Source organism: Artibeus jamaicensis, unplaced genomic scaffold, assembly GCF_021234435.1.
Source record: "Artibeus jamaicensis isolate MK-2021 breed Jamaican fruit bat unplaced genomic scaffold, CSHL_Jam_final scaffold_537, whole genome shotgun sequence".
NCBI classification, from domain to species: Eukaryota; Metazoa; Chordata; class Mammalia; order Chiroptera; family Phyllostomidae; genus Artibeus; species Artibeus jamaicensis.
The window spans coordinates 20,199,864-20,227,096 of NW_026522047.1; the positions used below are offsets into that span (position 1 = coordinate 20,199,864).

The following is a 27,233-nucleotide window of genomic DNA, read 5'->3' on the forward strand; positions in this document are numbered from 1 at the left end:
GAGGCAGTAGTAGTAGCTTACGAAACAAAGGATATCACACCTTCTCTAAACCTTAAAATTTGGATTTAGCATCAAGTTCAATATTGACCAATTTTCCTATGTATCTTCTATAAGTGATATTAAAAGACCAGTAAAATTTGGTTCTCTAGGTGGAAGAAGAACAAATAAGAATCCACACATTATACAACCATTCTTCAAATAGCTAAGAACTGGCTCTACTAAAAGCATCATCTTGTTTGTTGGAGAATTATAGTTGAGTTATGAAAGCCAAAGTTACTTGACAGGTAAAATTTAATATTTACCTCATAGTACATTACTAAGTTCAAATTGTTAAAAAGGAAGAGAAGAAAGGGAGGAAGGGAGGAAGGAAGGAAGGAAAGGAGGGAAGGAGGGAGGGAGGGAAGGATCTTATTCTAACTTTTCAGAACAACAATATATGGAAATAAAAAATAGGCAGAACTCAAAAATGTACACATCTGAAGTGAGAAAAAGCTAAATGATTTCTTGGGAAGACCAGAAGACATGTAATATAAGTGACACCATGGTAAGTTCAATGCAACACCTTCTGAAAAATACTGGCTGAATTAATTTGAATTTTCTTAAATTTCATATCCTAGTTCATTAATACAGTAGTATTTACTTTTCAGACAGGCTAGAAGCTGTTTACTTCCATTTTCTGAGTTCTCTGCTCTATCATTGTACATTTTGATAAGATCAAATTCTGTACGACTTAATAAAGTACTCATATATGCAGCTGTGACTCAACTTTGGAAAAATTAACACATTATTATACTCTGAATTTTCTCATCCTACTAAAATAATATAAAAATTGGACTTACAAAAGTCTAGTAGGTATACATATCAATAATCATATATACTATGCAAGGTTACCTTAAACACAGAAGTACATAAAAGTATTTTTTTCTAGTACACTTGGATAGGCTCAGTATGCAAAGTTAAAGCTATTACTTTTACCTGCCAGAGCCTTATCTTAAGTTCAAATTGTTCAAGTGAGAACAATAATATTCTTGGGTTAACAATCAAGGAGATTACAAGGTTTGTTGTTGTTTTTAAGCTGTTTTGTTAGGGGAAAAAAACTTGTTTCAGCATTTCTGACCATTTAAATTCAACAGACATTGCGAAGAGAAAGTATTCAGTTACTGATTATTTTCTAGATTGATTCCAGAATGGTAATTATCAGTAGCTTACAAACAGTTTGTGATACTTCAGAGTTTGGGAAAATTAGATCATTTGACAGGATTTTTTAAATGTGGCTTTACTTTGACTCTCAATACAATGCGAACAGTACAATTCTGACAGTGTTGCTGTTAAAGCTTCTTACAGATGTTTTATTATAATTACTTGAGCAAAATGTCACCAACTAATGCACTAATAAATTGGGTTATTTTCTTTCTGTTTTGACTGAAATTTTAAATTCAGAAAATTGAACAGTTGTTTCCCCATTTATATTTTAACCCCCCAAAATTCTTTCCAAAAAGTCAAGTATTTTTACAAATATGTTGAATCGTTAAGTATATAAGAACCAAAAATTTAGCAATCACACAGATGTTTCAAAGTCAGACTTTAAGTAAGGACCTACATAGGCAAACATGTGGTCCTTTGTTTTCAAAAAAGGACCAATCCTCCAAGGTTGGGTTTTTTAATCAGTAATCAGATTATTTTTGAATACTTAAATGTTTTCCTAGAAAACAGTATCAACATCATACAATTTAAAATCTGTATACTGTTCAGTGAAGATTATTGATATACTACATGTTCTCTCTACACATAATAAAAGAATGGATATCTTTTTACTCTCAATGCTATGATAAAGTAGAAAATGCACTGAAGTTTAACTCAGTAAATATACATTTAAGTAAAGATCAACAAAAAATAAAACAGTTTAAGGATTCTGTATTCTCTGGAAATGTAAACAGGATTATAACTGTCAGATGTACAGAAGCACTGACTTCAGCCATTAGTTTGGTTTTGCTTCTGGGAAACACAACATGAACTACTGAATTACTTCTTTTCAAATCCATACATTCCCTCCAGCAGTTCCAGCTTCATCAGAAGTGCTGGAATGCACAAAAATGAAAGGCAAAGAGCATTCATTTTCTTTTTTTTCTCTCATACTGTTTGCCTGTAAATGGGAGGCAGGGTTCTTTCTCGGAGCACTTGAGCTGAGGCTGTTTAAGTCAACAGCTGAAGGAAAATATAACAATTTTCTATGCAAGAAAGTATCACAACTGGATTGTTTCCTTCCAAGGAAAAGTTTGAGAAATCAAATACTGTATTACCTTAGAATAAAAGAGCATTAGCATTCTAGCATAACGGCCTATTATTCTTCAGTTAGAAATATTTTCAGTTTTTTAGGTATTCAGTCCACTACCACCTTAGTTTAGCACCATTCAAAGAGCACCCAGTTCTGCTTCTAATTTTATATATATAGAGGCCTCCCAATTCAAATATACTGATTTCCTTTTGAAAGTATCTTATTGTATAAATAGTTAAACTTTTTGTTTCCAAGTTTCTGACCTGTGTGTTTCACTACAAAAGGAAATTCGGTTACTAATTAAAAGTTTATTTAACCGTGATCAAGTGAAAACAGAATGAAATGTGCAATCTGGCCATTCTTCTGGAGCTCACACATTCACATTTTTTAAAAAAACTAGCACAGTAATTGCTAAAACTTGATTCATTTTGGTAAGGATGCAGGAAATTTTCAGGCTAAAAGTTTAAATACACGTATTTTAGTTTACAGTAACTAAGGACGCCCCATGTCTGTTTCACCATCCAAGGTCTCATAAAATGTTCCTAACGTCATGCTGATGAAGGTAAAGCCTGGAGAAGTCTAACGGTTATGGACATGCAGAAACACAACACAAAAGTCACATCCTGAGTGCCCCGCTCTTGGCAGGAATGTCTGCAGCCAGCCCAGCATCACACACAGGTCTAGGCAGAAGCGTGCTGATGTTGGCACTGCCTAAACCAAACAAGCAAGATGTTTAACAGTCAGACAAAATGTCCTGCAGCCTCCCTAATGAATTTGTCAAGGACCATCAGAGTTCGCTCCCCCTCTTTTGCCTCATTAACTCAAGTATGATGAGACGGATTATAACAAGAGAATACAGATCAATCGGTCTGAAGACTTGAAGTGGCTTTTAGCCTCTAGAGTTTCTTTCTCTCACTTGGTCTCCTTTAATAGAATACGCTATCTCCTGCAGAAGGGGCTGCCACTTCGTTTTAATACACCATCAAGGAGCTGCTGATGGACTTCTATACTAACATACATAAAAGCAGAGGTGACAGGGGCTCTTCAATTACAGCCTCCTCCGATACCGTTTCCCCCTTCAATTATTCAACCCGAGGAAGAAGGATCCGTGCGCGCACAGCAGAAGCAGCTCTCCGAGCAGAGGAGCCAGAGCGAGCTGGGATGGGGGAGGGGGAGAGGGAACGAGCAAGAGGGAGCATTATTTGCTGAAAGTGTTTAAGTTTATTGCTCGAATGATGTTTCTAATTAGTACCGCGGCAATAAATTAAAGTCGCCTTTGTTTAACTGATTTATTATTTACTAGAGCATCTACCTTAGACAGGGTAAATTGATAATGAATTGTTTTTAAATCAAAACATTTGTAACGTTTTGTCATCCCTCAGCCTCTGTTGTAAAAGTGGAGAAACGCGGGACGAGGGTGCAACGAAACTTAGTTGTGCTCCACCGAGCCGAGAGGAGAGGAGGAGGAGGGTGTCAGGCGCCGGGGGCGAGAAGATCGGAGTGGTCTGGGCCGCCCTAATCGAGTAGAGAAGGGACGGACCGGGTCCCTCGGCCCCTACTCCAGAACTGGGACGGTGGGCGGCCGCACCGGGGTCTTGAGAAAGGACTACTGCAGTCAACCCGGGCCTTTTTGCACTCACTCCCTCCCAGGGACGTCTCTGGCGGCACCAGCCCACGAGTGAGCCCGTGGGCAGAGGCGAGGAAGAAGCGGCCAGCCGGGGGGTTGGGGACGAAAAGCTTTGCACCCTCAGGCCCCGCCACGAGTCCCCGCCCAGTTACTGCCCTGGGGAGAAGCTGCTAAGGACCCTTTCCAGGCTGGTCACACAACTCCTGGCACTAAAGTGCCTGTCCTGCCCAGCAATACTTCCCAGGGCTCCGATGTGACCCGTGGGCAATAGCCGGGTTGCCGACAAAGTCTGGGCTTCCCACGAGCACAAAATCCTGAAGACCCCGTGGCTCACAACCCTCCCGCAGCTAAGCATTGCCCCCACGAAGGCTGGGGTCCAGGGGCCGACCCAAGTCTCGGCCACTCCTGATAAGTGGATTAAAGCTCTGCATCCGAGTTTTCAGTCTGTTTACTTCCAACTATTCTTCCCAACTCCTGGCCACTGAAGACAGATTCTAGGAATATATCCGACTTGACTTTTTATTTAAAGGGCCTAACAGTCCTCTGTAAAGGGATTTAGGACAATGAGAGTGAGTGGGTGACAAGGTACCAGCGGTCCCCACCAGCCAAGTGAGAAAGGACTAAGAGGTCCAGGTCTCTGACATGAAGGAGGTGGGGAGAAGTAAACTTCACTCACGCAACTGAATGCAGCTTCGCCTGGTCCAGCTTTGAGAGCAAGTCAAGCCCTCCCAAGGGGTTTTGCCAAAGTGGCATACCAGGTTTTGCAAAACGAAGTCTTCCACAAAGGGCTTCATAGGGTTTTACTCTTACAGCATCACCAAAAAATAGAATGTCCCAAATCTAAGAATTATCCCGTCTATTTGACTTGTCTTAAAAAGACACAGAAACCAGACAGACACCCAAGTTTCAAACGTAAGCCCTCAATACTAAGCAAATCACAAACACTGCTGCAGATTTTTCATCCGAAAGTACTGAACGGCTACAAGGGGTCCAATGCACATACTAAAAGCATGTGCATGCGTTTCACTGAAATGCCAAGGGAGGAGGGAAGCCATCTGTGTAATCAATAACGGGATATTTATAGATTTCTGCAGCAGTGAAGTCTTTTAAAAGCAAAAGTCAATTATGAAAATAAAATAATTTTATAAGTGAAACTGTACTGCTTGACAATATGTTCAGAATTAGCTTTACAACACTGACACTCTAAGAAAACTTAACCTTAGGTTCAAATTTACTTCAAGTTTAGAACAGTTTTAGTGGCTTATTTTAATTTAAACATATATACAACAAATTCTACCATCTATAAATGTGTACCATCTCTCAAAAGTTAAACTTATATTTTCTAATAACTAGTTAGTCCTTGCAACAATAAAGTATTAGCACTGAGTATTACCTGAATATTAATTATATAGCAATAATTATCAAGCAAGGTGCTTGCACTACTTTTGTCCTGCCCCATTTTCAACATATGGAAATTACTGAGAAGAGATTTATAGTCATAAACCCTCACCCCCCATCCAACGCCCCCCCAACTGCTACTTATAGACAGCAATTGCTCTGGCTCTGAGCAACAATGGGAAAGGAGAGGGAGCAAGACTCTGCGGGAGGAAAAAATATAGAAAATGTTAGGTCCTTTCCCAAATTTAAGTGAATTTGCATCTTCTTCACGATGTTGATAGGAAAAAAAAAAAAGTGAACCTGTCTGAACCACTGCTACTCCCCCTCGCATTATTCCAGCCATCCCACGATGTCCTTCCTATACAGCCTCTTTTTCTTCCTTGCCACTGATGAGGGAGAAGGTTAGAGAGGAGGGGGCTGTAAAATGTGTATTTTGACTTCTACTATCTCCTCCTATTTTCTTACTTCTCTCTCTACTCCCTTTCTTTATCAAGCGCAGCAGCGGCTGCTACCGTGGGCCAAGCACGCCTGTCTTCTCTCTCGGATTGGCTAAAGCAGTGACAGCTTGGATGGCGATTGTAGGAACTGAAGCTCCACCCCCCTCATGATGGCCCTGGACCATTCATAAACTAAATAACTCCAGGAAACGGCAAGAGAGAGAGAGAGAGAGAGAGAGAGAGAGAGAGAGAGAGAGAGAGGTGAGGGGGTGAGAAAGAAAAGAAAAAGAAGGGAGAGAAAAAACAGAGGGAGGAGGGAGGGAGAAAGAGGAAAAGAGGGAGGGAGGAGAGAGAGATTAGAAGGGGTGAGGGGAGAGGGGAGAGAGAGACGTCGGAGGGGAGGAGGGAGAGACACTCAGAAAGTGGAATCTGCACAAGCAACCTGAAGGGGGAGGAGAAGAAAAACCCTAGAATCATTATAACTAAACCCCAGATGCAACGCAAGCGACGGCTTCGTCACACTGAAATAGATTTTGTGAAGGCCAAAATTATAAATTACGAAGCAGAAATGAATATCAAACAACTTCCAGCGGTTTGCACCTAAAGACAAGAAGAACCCCACTGCAAACAAACAAGCCCAGTCTGAACAACGCCTCCAGGAGGAAAAGAGGAACACTGCTACAACACGACCCCCTGAGAGGTGGCCAGACCGACGCGCTGCGCTGCGAGCGCGAGGCATCTCTGCAAACCTCCGAGGGTGCCGCGGACCGAGGTGCACTTCGCTGCTCTCTGGACATTGATTACATCCTTCACCTTCCACCTAGGGGAGGGTGAGGAGGAGGCACTCACCTAAGCTGAGTGAAGAAGTCCTACCAGCGTGGGAGAGAAGTTTAAGAATGAAACACTGAATGTTTCGCTTTTATTTTTTAAATTTACTTTGGCACTTAAAAGACCGCATCTCCAGACTTCTGGGCAATCTCGGCTGCAGACATCTTAGCCTAACCCCTAGGTAACCCGAATTTTTCTCTTATCTTCTCTATTTTCCCCCTCCCCTTTACCTCTCCCGCAAGCACATCTTTATTTTACATATCAAGGGAAAGCAAAAACAGTGTCCGCAGGTACTTTTCTTTTTCCAAAATCACTTTTTTTCTTATTTCCTGGAGAAGAAAAAGGGGTTTCGGGAAGAGGAGAGAAAGATCAGGCCGGCTGTAGCATCGGCGGGTCAGCCCAGGTGGAAAACAGCAGTAAAGTGGGGCTCAGGGGGAGCGCACCGCCTCTTTCGCAAGCCGCAGGGCCACCACCAGTGCGTGAGCCTTGGATCCCTCAACGTATTGCGAGACGCCGGTGTATAGCCCGGACCTGTGCCCCAACATGATCGCCGCTCAGGCCAAGCTGGTTTACCAGCTCAATAAATACTACACGGAGCGCTGCCAAGCGCGCAAGGCGGCCATCGCCAAGACCATCCGAGAGGTCTGTAAGGTGGTCTCGGACGTGCTAAAGGAGGTAGAGGTGCAGGAGCCTCGCTTCATCAGCTCCCTGAGCGAGATCGATGCCCGCTACGAGGGGCTGGAGGTCATCTCGCCCACAGAATTCGAGGTGGTGCTCTACCTAAACCAAATGGGCGTCTTCAACTTCGTGGACGACGGCTCCCTGCCCGGCTGTGCGGTGCTCAAACTGAGCGATGGTCGGAAGCGGAGCATGTCTCTCTGGGTCGAGTTCATCACAGCGTCCGGCTACCTCTCCGCGCGCAAGATCCGGTCACGTTTCCAGACGCTGGTCGCTCAGGCGGTGGACAAGTGCAGCTATCGGGATGTGGTCAAAATGATCGCGGACACCAGCGAGGTCAAGTTGCGCATCAGGGAGCGCTACGTAGTGCAAATCACGCCGGCGTTCAAGTGCACGGGTATCTGGCCTCGCAGTGCGGCACAGTGGCCTATGCCTCACATCCCCTGGCCCGGCCCCAATCGGGTGGCGGAGGTCAAGGCCGAAGGGTTCAATTTGCTCTCCAAGGAGTGCTACTCGCTGACCGGCAAGCAGAGCTCCGCCGAGAGCGACGCCTGGGTGCTGCAGTTCGGGGAGGCTGAGAACCGCCTGCTGATGGGCGGCTGCCGAAACAAGTGTCTGTCGGTGCTGAAGACGCTGCGGGACCGCCACCTGGAGCTGCCAGGCCAGCCGCTCAATAACTACCACATGAAGACGCTGCTGCTGTACGAGTGCGAGAAACACCCGCGGGAAACGGACTGGGACGAGGCGTGCCTGGGCGACAGGCTCAATGGCATCCTGCTGCAGCTCATCTCCTGCCTGCAGTGTCGCCGCTGCCCCCACTACTTTCTGCCCAACCTCGACCTTTTCCAGGGCAAGCCCCATTCGGCCCTGGAGAGTGCTGCCAAGCAGACCTGGAGGTTGGCCAGGGAAATTCTCACCAATCCCAAAAGCCTGGACAAACTATAGGGTGCTGGGGACTGCTTGAAAAGCGACACAAACGGGAATGCTCTCAGCCACCCAACACACACACGACCAAGAGCGGAAACTCCGGACACAAACTTTTACTGTCAGCCACCTGAAAGAAACAGCCACCAGGCAGCAGACCTTCGTGAGCTCACAAGCCAACAAAAGAGAGCAACCAAACCAAAACACACGAAATCCCATTCTTGCACAAAAGTGATCGTTTTCTTCCAAACAATGTGAATTTAAAAGATCACACAAAAGAAGCAATCGGGCTTCGCCACCACAAAATGAAACCTAAGGTACATTTTCAAATCAATGTATAGTAGTTTTTCTCCCTCTTTCCTCCTCTCCTTTTCTCTCCTTTCTGCTCTTTCTCCCCCTCTCCCGCCCCCCTTTCTCTCGGCCTCATTTCGTTTTGTTTTGGGTTGCCTGAATGTTGTCACCAAGTGAAAAAAAAAAGTATTTAATTATATGTAAAGTTTCTCTTTTAAAAAAGTTTTGCTGATGTTAAATGTATCTCAGTGCCAATGTCCGACTGTGCTCCTCCCTCCTGCACCTCCACCCTTGCCCTAAGCAGTCGTGTTGAAAACAGTAATAAAAACATTACTTTACATTGTAATGGACTGTTTGTGGATTGTTCTTAAATGAAGGCAGGTGAGATCACATTTACTATTTACAATGTAAAGATGTGAATTTGAGGAGCTAAATACAAGAAGCTGCCATTTGAACTCTAATTTGCAAATACAGCACATTTTGTACATTTAACCAAATTCCCACCAAAATCCTTAGAAAAAATTTTATTTTACCCAATTATATATGTTTATTCTACAAATTCTAAGATTAAAAGTAGTATTTTCTTTCATATCTGAAAAAAGAACAAATTTAAGACAAGAAACAGTTCACATTAAAAATTAAGAGATTTGCTTTTTATGCCATAACTTCAAAATATCCACTCTAAGTCTGAAATGCAAAGGAAATATTTATGGATCTTTTCTGAATAGTTAACACAATCAGTTGACACTCTTCCTTAAATCATTTGCTCCCTTCAGGTTTTAAATAGTAAAACTTAACAGCTAAATCAACCACACCGAAAAAGAATAAAATGGTTATAGCAACATTCCTTTTCCTAGCAGATGGTTGATGTGAACAATCTAGATTTATGAATTACTTCAATTTTTTAAATGGCTTAGTTACAAATACCAAAACTATGGTCATTTAAAAAATAACTCCCAGAATTTCTCAGAATTATTCTGAAGCTTCTTATAGACAATTTAAACAACAACAAAAAAAGGTTTTGATAGCATTTTAATGACCAAAAAAATATTTTCAAGAATTTACACATAGGAAAAGTACTTTACTACTCTTTCTGCCTTCCTAAGGTAACAATCCAATGCTCTCATTATATTTAAACTTTAAGAAAGATTTCTTTTTTAATAACTGATTATAAAATAAAATAATTGCTAAAACTGAGAGTGTCCCCAAGGAACTGGTTTGTCTTCTTTATATTGGAGGCAACTCTGTGCTCCATTAGATATGCTAATGACGAGGCACAGGTACAGAATGTTTGTCAGATGTTACCCTTTAATACATAAAATGCATTCTTTAAATGAGCCCAGTGTTCAGTGTATTCAGAAAACCCATGAATGAGAGAGATACAGAAAATTGTTCTAAAATGCAATTTTAAAGATGAGAGGAAGAGTGGGGGAGGGATGATCAGCAGGGCATCAGAGATGGAGGGAAAACAAGGAAGGTGCTGAGGGCTCTGTCTCCTGGTTCACTTGACAAAACAGGCTTAAGTCACAAGATTCCCTGGTGAAAATTCCCTCGTAAAAATAGTGCTGGGTTAGAAATATAAACTTTGATCTTATCAGTTCTGAAATCATCTCCACTCCTTCAACCTATGTTTTGTGTTTTTTCTCTTCCTGTACATATAGAACAAACTCACCTTTTTCAGGGTATAAAGTGGTTCAGGCAAATACACTAGCTTTTTAATAATAAAAATGAATTTATTCTCCGGGGAAAATGTTCTGATTTTTAAGAGCATTGTCAAGCAAGTAATAGGTGCTTATGTTTACAAGGAAATAATTTAAGGTCAGTGTATAGTTTAAAAGATAAAAATGGTATCTTAAAATGACCATATTTTCACTGTCAAAAGTATTTACAGCATTAGACATATCTCCCTCCAGTTATCCCAGGAAAAAAGTTTCTAACTCTTGACAAGAAGAAACAAAAACTCCCCAAATTCAGTATCTTTTTCCCCTCATTTAATTTACTGCAACTAAAAAAGAAAAATACTGCAGCAACACAAGTGTCCTCATTACAAAGTACCTTAAAGTACTTATGTCTATTCAAAATCAAATATGATATATATATATATTTTAAATATAAATTAGCATAAGTTTTGATTCTTGTAATATTAGGCACATTGGCGTGATACAAAACAATTTCTGTGATTAAGGCAAAAGATCCCTGTATTGCCCATGCAACAAGGGCCAAAAATTACTTTAATGATGCTGCACAAAATAGGATCAGAGAGAAATATGTTATAACTTCCCCCAAAGGAGTAAATAACTATTTAAAGCGCCTAATTACAAAGACTGGCAAAGACTCTAATATTTAGTGCAATACTTAGATACCTTTAAATCACAGTTTAGGTTTAAGCCATGTATGCCCCAAAGCATAGGAGAATATTCTGAGTTAAATTTCAGCTTCTTAAACTCACAAACTACCATACATTAGAGAATGTAAGTAATTTTGGTTACTTTTCTTTCCTAAACAACTAAAATACATTTTCAGCTCTGCAACAAAATGAAAGTTTTTTCTAGGTGATGCAAAATCTGAATTACAGTTTTCTCTACAATGGATTAGCTGAATTATCAAGGTCAAACTAACCTGTTTCATTGTAACCTGCCTTTCATACAATCTACCAAATCCTATATCAATAAAGGCAGCAATTTTGAGACATTATACTAGAAAAGCATGTAATGCAAGACGGCACTGTAAAGTTTTCAATTAAAAAAACTATTTTGAAATACTTCTAAATCACTAAAATTTAATCATTCACTTGATTACAAAATCAAAGAACCTCCCATCAATGAATGCAGAATGTATATATGTGTGTGTATATGAATGTACCTATGTATGTAGTATGTACACACACACCACACACAAGCTATCAGTCTGTAAAATAGAGTATTCCAATTTTTTAAACTTCTCTTTCTACAAGATACTTATTTTGCTCATTAAAAGAGACTATTTCCTCTCAGATCAAATTGAGCCATTCACTTTCATAAAATAAATCTAATTTTGGTTTTATGGCTGTGCTACAAATGTTTCTTAGTAAAATAAAGTTGCCAAGGTCTGAAAAGTAATCAGAAATACATTTTAAAGGGGAAATTACATTTTCATTTAAGAATAGGAAATTATGCAGTGCCTTGTAAAATCAACTACAGGTAATGGGAACCAGAGGTATCTCACACACACACGAGACATGCATGCACGACAGAGCGGCAAGACATGAGGACAAAGCAAGGAGGGAGATATATTGGTATCATATCCAGAAAATATAAAGGCTAAACAAAATAACTCCTCTTCAATCTCTTTGGATTTTGTAGCTTAATTTACCCTGGACCCTGTGATGTAAAATATATTTATAGAAGATACCCCCTGAGGTTCACCCCCACCCTTGAATGAGCTAATGATAAAAGCAATTAAGTGGGAATTGTTTTGAATCTAAATGAACTTCAATAATCTAACTAGCTGGTAAGGGAACCATAAGCTAAAGAAGAGAGTTGCCTTGCACACAGACGGAGGGACAGCAGCAAGAAATTCACAGTGAGTGTGTCCAGTTTTACCAATGACAATCCTACTTTATAGCAGTGCACCATCCCATTCAAGAAAAATAAAAATTCCGTTAAAAGGAAACCCGCTTCTCATTTTCTCACCTTGGGGTCGATGTTCTTGAAGTTGGGGTCCTCTTCATCCACCTCAAAATAGAGTTCGGAGGAGGTGACAGAGAGAATGCCCTTCACGACCACAGAGGGGGCCACAAGCTGAGCTGGTGTGCTTAGGCTAACAGGACCTGCCAAAGTGAAAAGGCAAGCCGCACAGGTTGGAATGACATTTTTCAAAAATTCAAATAGGTTCACGCAGAAATTTAATTTTAAAATTCTCATCTCTAGCACCAAATTGCCTGCATTACTACACTTACAAATTTTGCACACACCCCCCAAGGAACTTCCTCCAAAATTGCAAAGTTAGAATTCTCATACTAAGAGATTTATAATAGGCGATTAACTTTAATAGTAAACTAGGATGCAATTATTTTACAGGGAGTCTGCAAAGGTTTGGTCTAATCTCCTGGTAAAAGGGCAGCTCTGCCTAAATAAGTCCATCCACATTCCATTTAGAAAACAAGCCTCAGGCTATCAAACAACATGGAACAACAACCAGGAGCAAGGAGGACTCAATAGGCTCCCAAGGCCAGAGGTTAGCTTAGAGTTTGGCTGAGGCGCGATTACAAAAAGATCACTAGCTTATTAGCAAAGTGAGAAACACTGCACCATATTCTTTGGTAAAGATTTTGTGCCAGGCTGACATAAAACCTCTTCCATAACAACTTTCCTCATGAAACCTTGGTAAAGATACTTATTTCCTAAGCCTGCCTTTCCACTGTTAAATATTGTTCAGTGCTTCCAAATCTAATATTAGTGTAGTTCAGGGACTCTGGGAGTAAACAGCTGGAGGGTGGGTTTCCAAGTGAATGAATTTTTATTGGAATAATCAAATCTCCACAGGGCTTATCAAAGAGACAAATCAGCCTGCTACTGAAAACAATAGATTCAATACAGATAGAAGAACACAAAGTGTATTAGAACTAATCCTAAAATAAGGACTAAAAATAATGATATTATATATACATATATGTTTACGTAGAGATTGACGCAATAAGAATTTGATATCCCGTGTCAGCTTCTCACTGCACAAATCTCTAGGTGAAGAAAACAGCTTGAGAAGACCGGCACTTAGAGGTCTGAATTAATATAGTGCCTACAAACACGGCACACCTATTCAGGTAATCGATGGGTGAATAAGTGTTTCAAAATTCAGATGAATTGACATTTTCATCGATTGTTAGAAGGGTGTTGGTCCTTAATCTCACATCAATCTTAATGTGTGCCAGTAGGACAATAGAAGGGATGCTCTGCGGAGATCAGAGCAGGTTTTGCCCTCTATTCCCCATGTACAAATACATTGTGTCTGCAGATGGGCAGCAGATAGCTGCGGAACAGCCATGATTTCCCAAAGCTCATCCCTATAAATGGATGAAATAAGCAGCTATGTGTTCTTTTGCTGTCTCCTTTGCCCTCTGTACATTAGCATGTAATCCTGAGAAGAAATAACATTTTTTCAATCACTCTCAGACATTCAATTACAGGGTAAGCAGACAGCTGCAGGAGCCAGGGCAGCCCAGGTCCTAAAGAAGACCCCTGACAATTTCCACTTCATTTCTAACCCACACCACTTTATTAGTGTGGATTACTTCTTAATCCTATTGCCATTGTCAGGATTATATAATTAAACTCCCCTTTCACCTCTATTACTGTATGAATGCATTACTAGTAGCAAGAATGCAAGCAAAATAAAGGAGGAGGAAATAGGTAAGTGGATATGAAGGAAAAGACTAGAAAACAGCACTGTCCACCTTATTCTCTATTCTTGTCTGAAACCCCTTAACACTATGCTCCAACTAAGGTTATTTTACTTTACACAGAGGTTTATGGTTCCTCAAAGAAGGTGCCATCATCCATTTTTGCTTTTCATTAGCATTCATTGCGTAGCAGTACAGGTTGCAGATATATGTCATTAAACATAAGATTTCTAATGTCTTTTCTCTTAAATGAAAATTATCAAAATAGATGATATATTTTTCCCTAAAGAAATCATAGAATCTTTCAGACTTTCCTCCTTGAGAAACAGAGCCACAGGCATTTAAAAAAAAAAAAGGCCACTTAACGAATGACTAAAATTTCAGGCTGAACCAGAGAATTTTTCCCATAAGGGAAGTAAAACTGAAAATCTGTAGAGTGCAAATCAAAATTTCTATATCAGATAAAATATGTGAATCCTGTGTAAAGCCACAGAATGCTTGAAATGGATTTTTTAAGAGAGTTAAATGTATGCAACATGTTCACTAAGACCTGTATATCAAAGCAAATAGCTCACCTGCCCCCAAGCTTTATTTACAGAACAGTTGGCAGAATTTCACTTACAACTCTTATTATTATAGAGATTAGGTAACTCTCATGGGATGGTGAAGCAATTTTGTTTTGTTGTTGCTGCTTTTAAACTTTTTTCTTTTTCAGTGAAAATTACTTTAAAAATGAACATAAAGAATAGAATAGAGAAACAAAACAGAAAGTATTAAAGATTAGGAGGACAATGTTTGAAGGAACACAAAATAGCTCAAGTAATTGAGCTATTTTTATAGCTCAAGTAATTGTGGGTGTAAACTTAGTAGCGGTCTCAGCTGAAAAAGTAAGTAATTAGATGCTTCTTGGCCCAGAGCTAGCTGAAATAGCTGCACAACCGCTGAATTTACCGGCAAGATTCTCTAAATCTTTCTCGTCCACGGATGACAGAGTATCGTCGTCACCTTCCAGGAGAACCTCGTTTTCTGAGTTCTGATTTCCTAAAGCCTGACTCTTGATGGACTGTGCTCCTTTAGCAAGGATATCTTCATCTGCAGCTGAAATGAAAAGGAAACAAAGCTGTCCATCAGCCCTGGGGAGAGTGCTCTGGCAGAGGGGCAGGGGACCGAGGTAAGGCTAGGTGGCCAAAGATGGCCAATCATTTTACACGTCCACCCACATTGGGGAGGGTGATTGGGATGGCACACATGTTCATTTTGACAAACGTGATTCCCCAAATCTACGTTACCCTGAACAAGCACCTAATCCCATTAAATATGACCCTTGCAACACGCTCAGAACCATTTATTTACTTACAGTTAGGGCTGGAGAGGGTTCAAAAGCAGCACATTTTTGGAAATTTGTCAGTAGAAAAAATCCCAACCTACTTTTACAAACAATACCCACCTAACACTGAAAAATAAGCACGACTGATTCATTCCTGAAATAATATTACAGTGACAAGCATTTTGAAACGGTTGGGAAGTGGCTGTGAAGGAGAGGCCAGAGGAAGAAGGGCCAGAGCTAGGAAAGTCACAGCCAATGAGGATTCAGACCACATCCTGAAGCCACGTCTGACACTCATAAAGCTCTAGCAGCTCTTGGAAGCTGCCTTGTCTTCCTCTTAACTCCATTCTCCCTCCTTCCTTCACCTTGCCCTTGCCCACATTTCACCCCACCCACACCCCCACTTCAGCCCTTAGACAAATACCAAGAGCAAGGCAGTGTGGAAACTAAGTGGAGGCTCAAACACTACCTCCTCCATGTGTTTAAACTAAAGGGCTAAGACGCCCCGGGGGCAACCATAACAGAAAGCCTGGGATGAGAGGCATCTGGGCGGAGAACCTCCCACTGCCTGAGCCGCAGCAGCCCGTGGAGAGAGCAGCACAGACTGGAGGCACTGTTAAGGCATGGACAGAGGGAAGGGACAGCAAATCCAAACAGTGAGGGGAAAAGCTCTGTGGAGCACCCAGGGCCAACAATGGAAGCACAGACGGCAGCAGAGGTGCAGCCCAAAGGGGAAAGCACTGAAACTCCTGATTCTGACTTCAAACACCCACATCCCTCCAGAGCGACTGCGCTGCTCTGAGCAGCTTTTTCCTTAAGAAATTCGTAAAAGCTAATACCGACTGCTGGCCTGTGAATTTTGAAAGCTCACAGTGTCACATAAGGGAAAGTTTAGCATCGTCCTTCCTTCCAGTCCTGGTTTCCAGCTAGGGAAATCCCAGAGGCAAAGCACCTGATCCGCCCGGGCAGCAGCTATTGATATGGAAATCAGACAGCCCCGCTTTCTGTTCTCCACTGCAGTTTCCAACTAGGCACTGCGTCCAAAACCCACAAAGGCTAAAGTGCTCAGTCTGGAGCAACGTGACTAATATTTATCTATATAATTTATGCTAAATTATGTGTATGTTACCAGATTATCCTGAGATAGCAAAGGTTCATGGAATTTAATAGGCATTGCATGGATAATGTTAAAAGGTAAAAGTTAATTTTTATTATATTTACTGTGAGTTCACCATATATATCATTTACCTACAATACTTAGGACGATACTTAAAAACATAGGTACTTTCTATTAAATAACAAAATCATGGAAAGAAGCTTTCTATATTTAACTTTGAATAACCTCTATGTGGTAAGTAAAATTTTATTTTCCTATGCTGCATACATATAGAAGTCTCAATAAATATTTGAAAACAATTTTTAAGTATCTAATTTAAATGGCTTTATATTTTTACAAGCTACAAAAAATATACCCAAACCCAATAATTTTTAAGAAAATAGCAGTATAAATTTTTATGTCATTGTTTATATTTCAAGTATTTATGTTTCCTTACTTTGAAATGATAAACACTGCCCTTAGCCCAAATAAGGCCTTCTCCAGTTTACTAAAAATAAATTGGTTGCTGAGAATTAAGAGACATCATCATTGTCTACATTTCCTTATAAAGTACATTATACTTAATTAACAACTGCCAGTTAGATTTTAGTACAAAATCAGCATGTTACATTCTCATTTCCCAGTTTTAAATTCCTTCGTCAAAGCAGAAATCATAACAATGCTAATATTAAAGAATACTAATCATGTGCCAGGGAGTGTTCAAAGCACTTTACATATTTAACTCATTTAATTCTCATAAACCCCCCCTTCTAATTTCTCCTTTTCAGATGAATAAACAGGCTCAGAGAAGGTTATATAACTTGCCCAAGGCAACACAGCTACTAAGTCAGGTCAGGAGTCTGGGGCACCAGAATCTGGGCTCTCCCCACTATGCAAAGATGAATGGACCAGTAATCTACTGGTTAGTTTACTACTCTTAAGTTTCACATGGCACATTTTAAAAGGTTAAGTCAGAGTTATAATAAAAAAGCAAAGAATAAAAAGGAATTCATTTGCAAACCTACATATTATGAACATATGCCAAACACATAAAAAAACAACTAAATTTAACACCTTGATCATTACTTTCTCTGATTATTGCCATACATGTTGTGAAGTACGCAAAGTCGATTTGAAAAAAAGTGGGGGGGTAGACTTTAATCTGCAAACATTTAAAAAAATGATAGTAGCCAGTGGGAATATAAAGTAGCTCAGTAAATAAATTCACATTCATTTAAATGACCATTAAATATTATTTTTTTTATTCCTTGCAACAGGAATTTAAAGTGTTTTTAAATATGTTTTCATCATGCTGACACATTAAAACACAGTAACTTCTGAATTAAATAAAATTTTATGAAAAATTTTAAAGTACCATAGGCATACTATACACATACAAACACCCACTTTTTATTTATTTACTTATTTTTACAAGCTCAGATTCTGGAATTGTTCAACCTCAACTGAAAAACCTCTTGTCATGGAAAATATGCAGCTTACTGATATTTAGAATGGTTTTCCTGTAATTAACCCCCCCTGGAGGATTTTAAGTTAGCAGCAGTAAAATCACCAACAGTGCTCTAATACACACCACATGCGCTGGCGTTCAATCCTCAGTGGTCTAATAGCTCTCTGCTAAAGAACTTTGTTTTGTTTTCAAAATTAGAACAAAACTGTCCCAAGCATTAAATAAAAGATAATTATCATGTTTATATGCTGGGAAAAGTTTAAGGCAAACAAAAGTTTGTCTTATACTCACTCAATCAACCACTGAAACAAGTATCAAGCATTTTGACATCTTCTTTGAGTATATTGTATGCTTGTATAAAAGTTCAATTGGATGAAGTCAGAACAGACTTTTGGTTCAATTTTAAAGCTTGATTCAGATCTTTTCTGGATAATAAAATTACTACCAAACATGGTAACTGCTTAAATTTTCATATCACTATTAACAGACTGCCTTCATCTAATCTCACATTTTATTCTAGTTAATATTTACTCTAACTTAATAACTAGAGGGCAATTGTTGCATAAATGGGATAAATTTGTCAAAAATGCTTTCTTTGAATCATGACTTTTGATTCACTAAAGCTAAAGCTAAGAGCTGTAAGCAGACTCGCAGAATAGCTGGTTATCCAAAAAGTAAAGTTCAGGTTCTTTAGAGCTAGCACCGGACATGAGTTGATTCATCTATATTCAAAACAGGCTAAGTAAATAAAATCAAAACAGAATAAGAACACAGAAAACTGTTCATCTATGATATATAAAGCTCCTTTTAAAAGTCTACTGCAACAGTGAACTGGTAATCAGTAGTCCATATTATAGTAAAAGTTTACATTAAGAATTAAGACACTTCATTTAAAAAAAGATTACTACTGAAATAACAAAGTGATCTCAAATGTATACAAAATAAATATGGGTATCCAGTGAGTGTGTTGTGAAGCACACAGAACTTTTCATTCTTAACAAGAAACAGAAAGAATGTCTTATACACAACTATTATCCTAAAATAATTCCATTTTGTATAGTTTGTGCAGTTTCCAAAGGATTCCAAGTCAAAAAGATTCATTCTAAGAAAAATTAGTGAAACTACAAAGAATGATTAGGGGAACAAACCAAGTTCATCTCCCAGTGACCACAGGTCCCTTAAAAGTGTCAGATAGAGAACCTAGTGTATGTGGATCCTAAGAAGAAGGAAATAGCATCTGGCATTATTGAAGTTATGAGAGAATGGCATCATTTAGGATCTTTACATGGTCTGTCATCACTACAAAACCAGATGAGGTACTTGTATCATTCCATATGATTACAAGATACCTTTTAAACTATGTTAAATCCTCCTCATATATTTCTATGAGCTTGCACAGTCTCTACAAAATAAAAATGTCTTGAATTCAATAGGATTCTACTGCTAAGCTCTTTTAGTGTTTGAATTAAAACCAATTTTCTACCATTTAAAATATGTTTCATGTGGCTTCAATTTGAATAAAAATTCCCATTATATTTAACAATGGATTTTAGAAGACAGATAGAACAATGGGAAAAAACCCACCACATCTGCTTAATCATGGGTTACCTGGGGTCCTACTTCTACCAAGAATTATGTTGGTTTTTTGATTCCTCAAGTTTCCTCTTTGGTCAAGAATAGTGCTAGGACTAGACTTTAGCCTTACATTCTTTCCAGATCTAAATGATGTGATAATAAACAGCTGACGAACTGGGTTCTGTGCATTAGAAGACTCTTAAGAATAATTACGACTGATTTCTAATAAATTTTAAAACTATAAAAGGGAAGAAAATGCCCCGAAGAATCAAATATCCACCTCTGCTGCTAATTTCCATAAAGAATATTTAATCATAAGAGGAAGTATTAGTTTTAATTTAAAAATATGATGCAGTTTCTGCAAAGTTAAAGAAATCTCCCATTACAAAATGACTTTTATAAATAACCGCTTTGGAGGGTCTCTCTTTGAAAAATTACCCAAAGCCCTTTTCCCCAAGCAAGTTAATGTGAACTTGGGAAGGGCAATTAAATTGTCAGAATTAAAAAATTTGTTTTTAACTAGAAGGTAGCCAGAAGTAGAGTCATGGGGCTAGTATTGATCGCCCGAACGGAGAACATCACTCTTCAGGTATTTACTCTGCCACCTTTACACCAGAGGCTTTCCTTCAAGTCACATCAATCCATAAAAAAGATGGCTCTTACCACTAAAATATATAACTAATCTCCAACAGCATTTCTATTCAGATGTCATCCTTCAATGATGATAATATACTTCACCATGTTTTAAGATTCTGCATTTTCAAAATGTCCTGTCTCCTTTGTTAAATCAATTATAAACAAAAGTGAGAAGTCAACAGTATAAAACTGACCCATTAGCCTCGGTAATATCTATTTTAAATACTCAAATTCCACATTAAAGCATAGTATTTATCCATGCTAAATTCTGTAATTTCAACTGTGTTTTGATTGTACTGTTTTATTTGGCATTCTTGACTCTGAATATGTTTATTTTCATTAGTTTTCTATTGTTATTTAGTATTGAAAAACAAAGACTTTCATAATTAACACAAAATTAAAAGTGAATGTCAACTGTACATATAATATCTTAAAAGCTTTGTTTACATGTTAGCATAAATTATGATATCAAACTATTACAGTACAATGTATGCACTGAGTTCCAAAACTCTAATATTTCATTATTAAAAAACCTATATACAAAATATGATTAGAGTTTGTATCTTTTTCAAAAAATGTTATATTAACTATGACTTAATTGTAAAACTACTGAAAAATCTCCTACACAGTTAATTTTTTAAAATATACATTGCAGATTTAAATTTTTGTTTTTAATCTTTTCAGAACCTTTTAAATATGAGCCATTGTAAGGTTAGTGTAAAACATTACCAAGCAGAATGAAATTGCGTAAAATGTTTAACTGAAGTTCTCTCAATATAACAATGCATAATAAAATATAGATAAGTAATTGATATAATATTACTCTTTCAATTACTATTTGGAGCATTTAGAGTGAAATCGGCTTCTATACAGGATGTAAAAAGTCTTAATTAAATGACAGTGAAGACTGCTAATAAATTTTTTAAATCAGCCTTAAGAAATTTGACATATTATTTTAAAATGTAAAGTTGAACAATAAAATTAAAATTTATTCATTATAAGGAAGCTTACATTCCTCAAAATGGTCAAAGGGTAAATATACTATTTTTTATAAAAATAGATTTTAATAAGTCCTTTAATTAAATCTGTACCACAAATTTTAAATTCAGTTACAGATATTTCTCTCAAGTAAAAGCATTAACAGTTTGCCTCTATGCAATTTTAGGAAGCAAGTCCCTCTTTCCAGACATAAAATAAAAAATTTTCATAACATTTTCATTCACTGACTTCAGAACTCAAAGCTCAATGAGAAATGACAGCTAAGAAGACAGAAAAATACCTATTAAATTCTAAGGGCACATGGTAGCATCTCTTTGACGACAAAGGATAAAAAACACAAAAAGGCTGATTTTTTTCAATGTAAGGGTTATAAGCCAAAAACAAAACAAAAAACAAAAACAGAAGAGAAAAAATATGTATGACTCTGAAATCTGTAACACCACATAAACTGTACATGATCCTTAAAAGCAAAAGTGGCCCAATTAATTCTACACCTTATTTCTCCTTCTCCACCTCCTGCAGTCGAAGAGGTAGGGCTCTGAGACTATTATTGCTTTTAGATCACTTTCTTATTGACTATTCTCTGTATGATCATTTATTTTAAGGGACTGATGTCACATTTGGTGTTATATCTGATGACATATTGTGCACATTTTCTCCCAGAAATGGCTCTTTAAGGCTGAGTGCAAGAGGTTAAGCTGCCTGACTGAGGCCAAACCTAGGACCACATACTTTTCATCTAAATTCTTTATTGAATGTAATTTCACATATATTTTGTATACTAGATACTATCATTTAACCATAAGCTGCTGTATATTAAACTAATACTATATAAAAGGAAAAATAAAAATTATTTCTTATAACAAATAGCCAGTTTACATTTTATAAAATCAAAGTTATTTTAATGTAAAGGGGACGTTTTCCTCCTTAATCAATATCTTAACTGACTTTCCAAAATTATTAAAATATTAAATAAAATCATATGCCCAAAGAGAATAAATCCTCAAATCAAAAGGACTTTTTCAGTTTTTCCAATTTGCTCATCAGGCTTCTAACTAAACTGTATCATAGTGATATGCATTATATCAAAAAGGGGGAAAAATGTTTTGTTAAGGTCTGATAAGATGATGATGCAGAACAGGAACGTTTGAAAGTAATGTCTATTCTCTTTTTCCAGGAGCCATCTGTCACAACCATCTACAAATCACGGCTCAGAAAGTATCTGGGCACTTGGACATTTATTACTATCTCTCCCACTTCATAATCTCATGCTAAAATACCATGTTTGAGGGAAAATCATACACACACAACAGAGCCTTAGAAACCTATTTGGTTTGTAAATGCTGTCTTTCTGATATTCATGGATTTAAGGCAGGCGTCCTGGATTAATTTACTCAAAGCTGAATGTGTCACTTAAAAGGAGAAATATTTTATCCTCCTACTCTGAAACAAAGGGTCTATGTTAAGTAAGTTTTGCATGTGTAACATAATAAATAAATGCACTTGACACTATAATTTAATAGGACCCTACACTAACTATAAGAAATTTAACTTCTCCTTCTGGGGTGAGTAACTATGAAATGTGGTGTTGGACCATTTTACAGTGCCTTATAGTAATGAAGTTAATGCTCTTCATTACCCAGTACTCTACCTGCTGCTACCGGCAAGGACTGGTTTATACACTGACCATGTTCCACGGCTGTTTTTAGTGTCGCTTCAGGATGTGTCGATCCTAGAGGGTTACGCACAAATCGTCGCCGGCGCCGCAAGTCATCTTCCCAGTAGTCAAGGCGCCAGAACTCACGAGGACGACTACAATGAAACAGAGAAGCCACATATGTTAGCAATTATCAAACAGCGTGGTAGCACTGAATTTCTGCATAAAGCTCTCCTTGTTTGCTCTGCCTTTTTTCCCCTCCCCTTCCCCTTAATTCTCCCTCCACTTCACACTCCCCTTTCTGCAATCTTTAACTTAGGTATGTCCTTGAAAATAACAATATCACCTTCCAGTCTAAGGAACTCCTTTTCCTTTTTCTTGGAAGGTGAAATGAGCACTAAATACATCATTTTGAAATGAATTGCTGACAGTGTGATCAGTTTCCCCACACTCTAGTGGCATGTGCTCTGATTTCAGCCTCATTTCAGCCTCAGCAGGGCACCTTTCTCTGTGGCTGCATTTATAAACCAGAATAGGGAAAAGGCTATTATAAATATGGTATAGCATTACCTATATTAATCAAAGTCTGTCCCCCTTCATTTTTCTTCCTAATTTGTGCCTTTTTGTACAAGGTCAGTAAATCATACCATGAATTCTTGGTCCAGAAAGTGTTAACTTTAATGAATATCTCAGTTACATGGTTATGTATGTGATAATAAAATATTACTCTGTTTAGATGTGCAGGAATTTAATTAAAATAATCTCTTAAAATATTCATTACATTTAGCCCCTGAGGCTTAGAACAACACAAGAAAATGCATTTCTTTTCCATTTGCTGTTTTTAAATAAACCATTCCTATAGAGTGAAATAGCAATCTATTTTCAAGCAAATCAGATTGGATTTCTGTTTTATGTAGTCTGTTTTTATATTTAATTAAAAACTACATGCTATATGATGTGCAATAATTATTGTATCAAAAGCATACTTTTGTAAAAGTATTTTTTAAAAAGGGTTCACTCAATTCAACTTCTCTATTTTCCCCAATTATGTAGACCCTTTATATGGCAATATACAAATGTCCACTTTCTCTCTTGTTAACTAATCATGGTCTAACATACTGGAAAACATTTTATAGAGAAAATGCTAATGTGAATTTTTTTTCAGTTACAGTAAGAGAAAATATCTTTGCAGAATATATTTAGTCCCTAAAATACAGAGCATTAAAAACCCATGTTTTGATAATAAAATTTTAAAAATTCATAATCAAAACTTCTACAAGAAATGACTAATATGAAATAAAATCTCACTTGCATTTCATGAGCTAATAAAATCGTACCTGTCAGCTTTGACAAATTAGTAGTCTTGACCAACTGATAGTCCCAAAATACCCACATGTAAGATCCCTATTTTGATGTCTTAAAGATGCTACCTTTAAAAATTCAAATGATTTATAAATAAGTACTTTATCAATTACAAATTATCCCAGAATAGTAAAAGCATAGGCAACAAACAGTATATTATTTACAGAAAATATTTTTTAAAAACAATAGGAACCCGTGCTCTTTTCTGAGAATGCTGGACCGACAGTGAGCAAGCACATCAAAGGTCCCCTTTGTTGGTTTCGATCATGCACAGAAATGAGACACAATCCCAATGGAGTGCCAAAAAGTGTACGATTTGCAGTCCTCAGAAAGAAACATTAAGAACCTCTTTTATTCTTTGCTATTTGTCTGACTATATTTTAAATGAAAACTAGTAATATATCATTTAAAAAGAAATAAGAAATATAAAGAATATATATACAAGCAAAAGATAACAGTTGTTTGAACTCATTAATACAATAAAATTCTCCTTAGGTGAGAGGGGAAAAGGCAAACAGATGGCTCTGTGCTTGGCTTCGATAGTCATGGAGCTTGGATAGGCACTTCATCATTCTGCCTACCTACATTTATCTGTTAAAATTATTATCAAATATCAGCCAGGATGCAGTCGTGAATCACAGGCTGCTCCTCGTCTTCAGGGGAATGATACAATGAGGGTCTATTCATCAGGGCGGCAATCGGCACAAGTAATTAGTTCCCTAGACTGAGATCTCCTACAGAACCTATTTCAGTCAGCACCACAAACATATGACCATGTAAAGCTAATGAAAGCTGCTAAAATTTGTTAACCTTTTCTGCCATCAATCCTTCTAATATTCTAGGCTTCAGTATTATGCAAAGGTGGTAAATTATTAATTTGTCATTCATCCATCCTTCTGAATTTCAAGTCAAATTAAATGATGTCATTCTTCTTGATAACAATTAAAATTATAAGAGATGTTAAGCTATTATAAAATTATTACTAAATGAGGTAACAATAGATCGTAGTAGAATGCACGAGAGTGAAGTCAAATCCAATGGCTACTGAAGCCTGTGTAGCAGTGGTTGTGTCGAACAGCAGAAAAACCAGAGGAATTATAAAACCACAAATTATCAAGTAACTCAAAGACAGTATCTGTCAGAATAATAACCAAAATTAGAAGGAAGAACTATAATATGTATGTGTGTGCTCTTCAACACTAACAAAAAATGGCCGCAATAGTGACATGTGGTTAAAACAAAAGCACCAATCCAGCAGGACTGAGAATTTGCACAGTAAAAAAATTTTTCATAGAAGTTCCACTTATACTGACGATATAATTCTGTCTTCAGGTGTAAAAATTCTATTAAAAGTAAAAAGTACTGAGATGCAATTCCAATAGAGTGAAGACCTTCACACCTCCACGTGGTAATCTCTACAATAAACTGTGCCTGATCAACAATTCAGAGGCCAAAGACAAAGTGAACACCATGAACTTCTGAGCACAGACGCAGAATGGATTACAAAAATCACCCAGAGAGCAATTTTTTTGAGAGTCTCTCCATAAAAAAACTCGGCTCCAGGTGATGTAGTTTGATAGAAACCCTCAGGAAGTCGCTGATAATGGAATGCTTATTGGCCTCATCTGAAACAATAACATTTATCATCCATTTTCTGATGGTGAGAGTAACACATGTTCTTTGGAAAGAAGTCATACTCATTTTTTCAGATGAGGGTAATTACTAGCATGTTTCAAGTCATTTACACAGTAACAAACGTGGGCCTAAAAGTGTAATGTTTTGTCCCCTCAACCCTACTCCTTCCAACAACATATACTCCCATTATTTAAAGTTCTGTAACCAAAAAAAGAGGCATGATTTGTCATTTTAGACAGAATCGAAAAGGGGAACATGTAGCTTTCAATTATCAACTTCCTGTAACTTTGATCATTCACATAAAGATTTCACTCTCATTTAAGGAATACTGCCAGCCTCTCCCATGAAGCACTGTACTGCTAGGGGAATTAGGATTAAGAACTGGCAAATTTGGTACACTGATGCAACATTATGAATTACCGTTATGTAATATTATGAATCAACTAAATTATTGGGTTTTTTTCAAGTGATCATCATGGTATGGTTAAAAAAATAACTTAATACAAGCATATCCATGCTTGTATTAAGCATGGATAAAACAAAGTGGTAAAACAAAGAAATCACTTACTCTGAAACCTTACAAATGTATGTCCACATCACTACATACCACACTCAAAATTGTATTCATACTACATAATGCGACACTCACACACACCATTTTTATCCATTATTACTAAGAATTAAAACTAACGTATCACAAAAAACGTATGCAAGTTAAGGATGAGGACCTTGGCTCTCTATGCAAGGTCTGGAAACAAAGCCTTCTCTTCCCAAGTTGCTGTAGTTCGGTCTCCTATCAGAATGCAGTCTCCAGGTACTAAACTGGTTGACTAACAAGAATACATGTTAGTCATGAAAGCTCAAGATGATACTGAAATTAAATATTCTAACTTTTCTTTCTAATAATTTCTCCCCAATTTTTGGCCTCATGTCAAAATGTCAGATTAAAATTATAATGTAAGTCCAATTGTCTGTTTCTAACTATCAGTCATCTAATTGTCTTCCTGCTTTTTAAAAAACCTTTACATTTATTTGTTTGTGTGTACATACCTTTAACATATCATTATATACAAAAGAATACAAAACAATGCTATTTTGACATTCTATACAAAATATGTCTTTCCTGTTGGACAAAAAACAGAACTGAATAGATTGTTGAAATGAATCTCAGAAGGAACTATAACTCGGGCATAGATACACAGGTTGTTTATTCCCTTTTCTAGGCCCATTGTGACTTGTGAGTTGATCAGATAAAACATGAATAAGAATAAGCCAAATGATAATCAGCTGGAAAAGGTAAAAGTGGTAAGACAAAGAATAACTGAGGTATGATCCACATTCTTCATCTAACAACTGAATGATCCAACCATAAATAATTATTTTTCATATGTAAATAAGAAAACTTTTTAAAGTTCAGTTTTCCTTGAAGAAAGGATGGTAAGCCAATAGCCAATTGACAATGTATTGTATGAATAAACGAACACTCAAATAGAATTCTAAAATATTTTCTAATAACAATGAGTGACTCTTTCTTGAGCCAGATGCTAGGGATATAAGGATTATTAAGATATTGTCCCTGATTAAGAAGTACAAACTGGTAGGTACAAAACAGCCACGGGGATATGAAGTACAGCAAAGGGAAT

General features: G+C 37.6%; 2 protein-coding genes across 2 annotated transcripts in view; one reads left to right on the top strand and one right to left on the bottom strand.

Moving 5' to 3' along the window:
* Positions 1-27,233, bottom strand: part of LRBA (LPS responsive beige-like anchor protein) — a 526,673-nt gene that overhangs the window by 224,899 nt on the left and 274,541 nt on the right. The window contains exons 38-40 of the mRNA XM_037141420.2: positions 22,624-22,748; positions 14,787-14,933; positions 12,130-12,266 (exon numbers count right to left, since the gene is read on the bottom strand). Of these exons, the coding sequence (XP_036997315.2) occupies positions 12,130-12,266; positions 14,787-14,933; positions 22,624-22,748 (409 nt within the window). The remainder of the gene's footprint in view (positions 1-12,129; positions 12,267-14,786; positions 14,934-22,623; positions 22,749-27,233) is intronic.
* On the top strand, positions 6,160-8,763 carry MAB21L2 (mab-21 like 2). The gene has a single exon (XM_037141423.2). It carries the CDS (start codon positions 7,109-7,111, stop codon positions 8,186-8,188), a length of 1,080 nt encoding a protein of 359 aa, XP_036997318.1. The 5' UTR covers positions 6,160-7,108; the 3' UTR covers positions 8,189-8,763.